The sequence below is a fragment of the Ochotona curzoniae genome, unplaced genomic scaffold (genome assembly GCF_017591425.1).
Source record: "Ochotona curzoniae isolate NIBS_2020 unplaced genomic scaffold, NIBS_Ocur_1.0 contig_43, whole genome shotgun sequence".
In the NCBI taxonomy this organism is placed as follows: Eukaryota; Metazoa; Chordata; class Mammalia; order Lagomorpha; family Ochotonidae; genus Ochotona; species Ochotona curzoniae.
This window is the reverse complement of record NW_024466218.1, coordinates 37620220-37626069: the sequence shown is the minus strand read 5'-3', so window position 1 is coordinate 37626069 and position 5850 is coordinate 37620220. Positions and strand designations below refer to the sequence as shown.

Below are 5850 nucleotides of genomic sequence, written 5' to 3'. Positions count from 1 at the left end.
CGATGAGCTATCACTAGGTGCCTAAACTCGGTAATCCCTGGCACCCGGCAGCGTTCACACAATTGTTAATGAGCATTTTTCAAGCTGCGGTCCTGCGTGAGGCGTGTCCACGCGCACAGGGCAGGGATGGCCGTGCAAGGCTGCCCCCGCTGCCTACCTGCGCCCACCTCCTGCCGCTTGGACCCTCATCTCGGGGGCAAAATAAGCACGCCACGACAATCCGTGTAAATCAGGAACTGCATGTGGGTTTATTTTACATCGGAGAAAACAGTGGATTGAATTGTGTGAACCAAAATGTACTGTACAATATTAATGATAGAACATCAGAATGTATAATTAATAGTGCATTGCTCGCTTGTCTCTTATTTCTTTATTTTTCTCTGATAGTTCCTCTGAGTACATGCATCTGGACAGATGCAGGTGCCAGTAAAATTTCTCTATTTAAATCAAGCTGCAGGAACTAACTTTTTATTCAAAAATCGTGGTTTTACATTATATACACAGAAATTTAATATAAAATGACAATATAAAAAGTTAAAAGAGAAAGCATACAGCCAGAAGGTACAAAGAAAGCTGAAGAGATTAAAATGGTTCGATATGCGACATACAGGAGTTTTAAGCTATGCCGGCAACCGACAAGGACAGCGCTCCAGCGTCTGCCCCGCTGATCTGTGTGTTTGGGTGTTTTTTTTTTTCATTTACCAATGCAGCACACTATAGAAAGGTCAGCTTATACCAAAGCTTACATTTGTAAATAACTATAAACTGCAGTATTTTACAGGAAAAAAAAAAGAAATAGCATTTTTTTACACATTTTTTAAATAATAGCTTGCATACTTTTTCTGCCAAAAGTGGCATTTTTCAGCATCCAGAGGAGGGTTTGGGGAGAGTGGCGAAAGGGTGTGTGTGTGTGTGTGTGGTTCCTGCATGATGAGACAGGTGGAGTGGTGGCCTGGAGCCCGGGGAGTCCTCGGCAGCTCTGGATAGTGGCGACAGGGTGTGTGTGTGTGTGTGTGTGTGTGTGTGGTTCCTGCGTGATGAGACAGGTGGAGTGATGGCTTGGAGCCCAGGGTGTGTGTGTGTGTGTGTGTGTGTGGTTCCTGCGTGATGAGACAGGTGGAGTGGTGGCCTGGAGCCCGGGGAGTCCTCGGCAGCTCTGACTTCCCACTGCTGCATGCCTGCTTCCCTCACCAACCAGTCCTGCATAAAAAGCTCATTTTTAATTATTAAATACGGTTTGTGTCTGACACAGCTTTTGATCTGCTTGAAACGCCTTTAAGCCTTTTTTCTTTTTTTTTTTTCTGAGTGAAAGGCACAGAAATGCGATTACAGTCCTCCAAGAGTTAAATGTGACACTCCCAGTACTATGACCTTTATTGTCATGGCAACTTCGTAATTTTAGGATGTCTCCTTATCATTATTTGCGTCTTTCTTTACTGCTAAATAGCGTCTCTGAGTCGCGTGCCCCACTATTTCCTACAAAAGACAGCTTAACATCAAGAACAGATGTTGGAAATAAAGGTCAGACTGACTCACGGAAAAGGAAAAATAACATGCACAGGTCAGACAAAGAGCGTATAAATATAACTACAAAATGTGTGTAAGAAAACCCAGGGTCCGCAGAGGCAGGTCAGCCAGAGGAGAGACGGGGCGCCGCGGTTCAGGCCAGGGCGCGCGGCCACGGGCGCTCCCGGGCACAGCTGCACGCTATTGCTTCTCGAGCTCGGTCACGTAGATCAGGTGGTCCTCGGGCGACTTGCCGTGGGTCTTGCTAAGGTGCAGTTTGACCGCGTGCTTGCTCGCAAAGGTCCGGTTGCAGAGCTTGCACTGGAATGTGGAGCCCGAGTCCTCCTCGGGGGTCCCCAGCGGGCCCAGAGCCTTGCCGGCGAGGACCTTGGAGATGCCCTGCTGTTCTTGGACCTGACTGAGGGGCAGCTTGGAGAGGTCCTTCAAGCTGAAGCCCAGGTGCGTCTCCAGGTGACTGATGTACGTGGAGGCAGTTCTGAATTGAGAGGCACAATCGTTGCAAAAGAAAACAGGATGGCCTGTGTCCAGGTTCTTGAGGAATTTGGTTCCCCCTGTCCTCCTCAGCTGGTACTTGACATTGGCCAGCCAGTGGCTGATGGTGGTCATGGAGAGGCCGGTGAACTTGGAGATGTGCACTCGCTCCTGCGGGCCCAGGTCCGACATGATGTACTTGCCCTCGGCCGTCTCCCGCAGGCTCGAGGCAAACTGGGCCTGCAGGATGAGCAGGTGCTGTGGGTTCCAGTTGGACTGGCGTCCTTTCCTCTTGTGCACGGGCGACAGCTCGTCCAGCGCCTCCTCGAAGCTGCTGCCGTCGGCATCCGACTTCTCGGACACCGTGGAGGGGGTGGAGGACTTGGGTGTCAGGCGGCCCGTGAGGTTTTTCACCATGTCCGAGATGTCCATGAGGGCGCTCTCCCGGAGTGGCGAGGCCACCGGGTCGGACACACTGGACCCCAGGGCTTTGCTTTTGGATTTGGTCAGGTCGATGGGCTGGTCGCTGTTCTCGTAGTAGTAGCGGTCGATGGCGTCAGCCTGCTTCACGGGGGTGCTGGGGCAGACGGGCTTGTCCAGCATGCTGTTGCTGATCTTGTAGAGCATGGCCAGGGGGTCGAGCGAGGGGCTCACGGGCTTGGACACCTTGCCCAGGTGGGTGTTCATGATGGACTGCAAGGCGCTCAGGGGGTTAATGAAGGAGGGCTCCGGCGAGTGGTCGGTGATGATGCCCAAGTTGCCGCAGCCGTTGGTGACTTTGGCTTTGAGAGGCTCCGTGCCATTGGGGGGGTGTGTGTCCCCAGGACCCTCTTTCCTGGTCCTGCCGGCCTCAGCCTCGGGGCCCTTCTTGGACTGCTTGCCGTTGGCCTCCTCGTTCATTTTCGGGCAGTCTTTGTTCTCCTTCGCCACGGGGGACATGGCCTTGGCGGGGGAGCCTTTCTCCCGCTCGGCCGGCCTCTCCTCCTTCTTGATGCTGACTTTGCCCGTGACCTTCTCCACCAGCTCCTCCATGGCAGATACGTTGCTCTTGTGCGGCGGTGGGGTGAGGCTGCCTGGGGAGTGCAGAAGGGCACCGTGCTCGGCAGAGGTCAGCGACTTCACGCCACTGGCATAGGACGGCTGCACCTGCACGCTCTGCACGGCCGCCTGCAGGGGCTTCACAGCGCCGGGCAGCTGGTAGGCCGCGTGGATGCTGGGATAGCCGCCCCATGAGGGCGCACCATTCTGAGCTTTGCTGATGGCCGTGGAGACGGTGTTTTCCAGGGACTTGAGGATGTCCACGCCGCCCTTGGGGCTGTCCTCCAGGTCCTCCTCACGGAGGTATTGGTAGAGGGCAGTGGGCTCAAACCTCTCGGAGGCATCCCCACTCTCCTCCTTGATGCCCTTCTCCGTGTCACTGGCTGCCGGCGCCTTCTCCTTCTCCGGCTCCTTCTTGTCCTCGGACTCTGTGGAGCCTGCAGGTGAGTCTGGCTGCTTTTTGGTGCCGGCAGCCGGCAGCCGGGTGTGGGTGGTGGGAGGCAGGGGGATGGACTGGACCTTGTCCTCCACCACGGGGTCCAGCACCAGCTGCTTCCCTTTCTTGGAGGCAGACGTGGTCACCTTCAGGAAGTGGCCCGTGACCATCATGTGGGCGGTGAGCTGTTGCAGGGTGTCGTGGGAGCTGCCGCACTCCATGCACTTGAGGATCTGTGCTTTTCGGGCCTCGAACTGCCACGTGTAACTAGCACCATTTTGGTAGCCATAGCGGTTGTTGGGCGTGACGTAGGGGTTGGCTGTCTTCTGGTCCTTGGCCAACTCGCTGAGTGCGGCCTCCGTGGCCGTGCCCGCCGGCTCCGGGGAGCAGGGGGCCGCCAGGTCCTGAAGCGCTCGCTTCTTGGCGGAAGGCAGCAGCTTGGTAATGGCCGGTACAGGCTCCTTCAGAGGCACTTTCTGGTAATGCTTTGTCTTAATCATGTGCACGCTGAGGTCCTGCAGGGACTCGAACGAGTGGCCGCAGTACATGCACTTGAGCACCTTCTGGGCGTCCTCCTTGCCCTCCATCTCCATGAGGGAGCGCTTCCTGGGCTTGGACCAGCGCTTGGCCTTCTCTGAGTCCTTGTCCCTGTTGTCGTCGCGGTAGTGGCCCGTCTCGTTCATGTGCACCGTCAGCTCCACCAGCGTGTCGTAGGCTGCGCTGCAGTCCTTGCAGCGGAACTTGCTGGCACCGGTGAACACAGAGCCGTACAGCTTGTTGTTCTGCCGGTACAGCTGCACGGTGCTGAAGAGGCTGGGCTCGGGCAGCAGCCCGTACGAGGGCGTTTGCTGCAGCGTCTTGGCCAGGGCGGCCTGGTGCCAGTCATACCCAGAGCCGCTGCTGTTACTGGTGCTGTTGCTATGGCTCGTGCTGGTGCTGCCGCTGGTGCTGGGGGTGCCAGCCGTGCCCGCGGCCGTACTGGTGACGGGCGCGGGCGTAGGTGTCGAGCTCTCCTTCCGGCTGACATCGGAGTTGCTGGGGGCTGAACCTGACTTCTTCAGGTCCAGAGCAAGGCTGGACCAGCAGGACTCGGAAAACAAGTTGGCGTACACGGCCTTGATCTGTGCCAAGCTGTCCTGGGGATAGGAAACGCTGTCCGGTCCCGGCGGGTCCTCCTTCTCTTCCCTGGAGGACAGGCCCTGGGCAGGCGGCTCGCTGCTCTCACTGAAGGGTGATGCGCAGCCCGCGTCCTGGTTGGTGGGGGTGCTGGCGGGCGAGTTTGGGTAGCTCTGAGCCTCCTTGACCTCTGCGTCCTCGCTGCACGCAAAGTCGCTCTCAGGGATGTCCAGGGCCGGCCCCTCATGCTCCTGGTGCTCCGCATCTATCTGTGCTGCCTTCAGCTCCTCCTCGGGGACATAAGCTGCAAGAGAGAAGCAAGAGGCGTCAGGACCAAGGCCACAGCCTCCCCAGCTCGCAGGCTCACTCCCTGGCTTCCCAGCCACGGCCCAGGCTACAAGGCCGACCTGACCCTCCCGCATACAACCCCACGGCGGGAGCTGGAACTGAGAAAGACCATTCCTCTCCTGGGTGAGCTCGTTTTCAACAAAGGAGTCCAAGCCAGAGGAGCACTGGTGGCCCTCCACTTGGAGGCTGCTGCTTGCTGTGGGAGCCTGGGAATGCAGGACTCGGGCCACCCCATCCCGCCTGGACCATCCCATCCCACCTGGACTCCTTGCAAAGCAGGCTGGGCTGTCCGATGGGCGGGGACCCCCTGCCTCACTGTGCTGGCCATACTCTTTGGCTTCCATGAATAGCAGCACCTCCCAAAGGCAGACGATCAAAGACTACACTCCTCACTAACGGAAAACAGGGCAGAGGCCGCAGTCTCCTGTCTAACACAGCAGCTCGGCTTCCCAGACGGTGGTTGAAGAGGTGACAAAAGATCAAGTCTCCACAGCAGTGTCCCAACCAAGTCAGCACAGGGCGGGGTGACCCAAACACCCCGGAGTTGGCAAGTCTTGGAACCAAATGTGGTCCCCAGTCTATGGAGTATGATGCAGTTGTGAAAAGGAAAACAACAGAGTCTGTGGCACAGACAGGGCCAGAGGGAAGCAATGCTGTGAGCAGTCCCATTCACACTCCACACAGCTCACCCGTGCGGTGCCTCCGGAAGCAGACAGGGCATGGCCGGGGGAGGCCGGGGGCTGCCTGGGTGATGGAATGGGAAGGTTCTGGAGACGCAGGTGGTGATGACTGCCCAACAAGGAGGACATGATCGGTGTCATCGCCAGGTGCATCTAAGGAGAGCTGGACTGGTGGCTTCTCAGTGATAAATATATCACCATCAAGCGACACCAGAAGCAAACATGGCGTCAGCC

General features: G+C 57.1%; 1 protein-coding gene across 1 annotated transcript; it reads right to left on the bottom strand.

The window, feature by feature from the left end:
• Positions 1 to 1304: 1304 nt before the first annotated feature.
• Positions 1305 to 4440, bottom strand: TSHZ1 (teashirt zinc finger homeobox 1). Its single transcript, XM_040985131.1, has 2 exons — positions 2854 to 4440; positions 1305 to 2790 (listed from the first exon to the last, which is right to left on the bottom strand). The coding sequence occupies exons 1-2, from the start codon at positions 4153 to 4155 to the stop codon at positions 1708 to 1710; spliced, it is 2385 nt and encodes a 794-aa protein (XP_040841065.1). The 5' UTR covers positions 4156 to 4440; the 3' UTR covers positions 1305 to 1707.
• Positions 4441 to 5850: the final 1410 nt, after the last annotated feature.

Bases quoted from the DNA above. Each gene is read 5' to 3' on its own strand.
- TSHZ1 (XM_040985131.1), bottom strand. From the start codon at position 4,155: ATGAACGAGACGGGCCACTACCGCGACGACAACAGGGACAAGGACTCA. The intron at 2,791-2,853 runs GCTGAGGCCGGC...AATGGCACGGAG, and splicing joins AGTCCAAGAAGGGCCCCGAG to CCTCTCAAAGCCAAAGTCAC.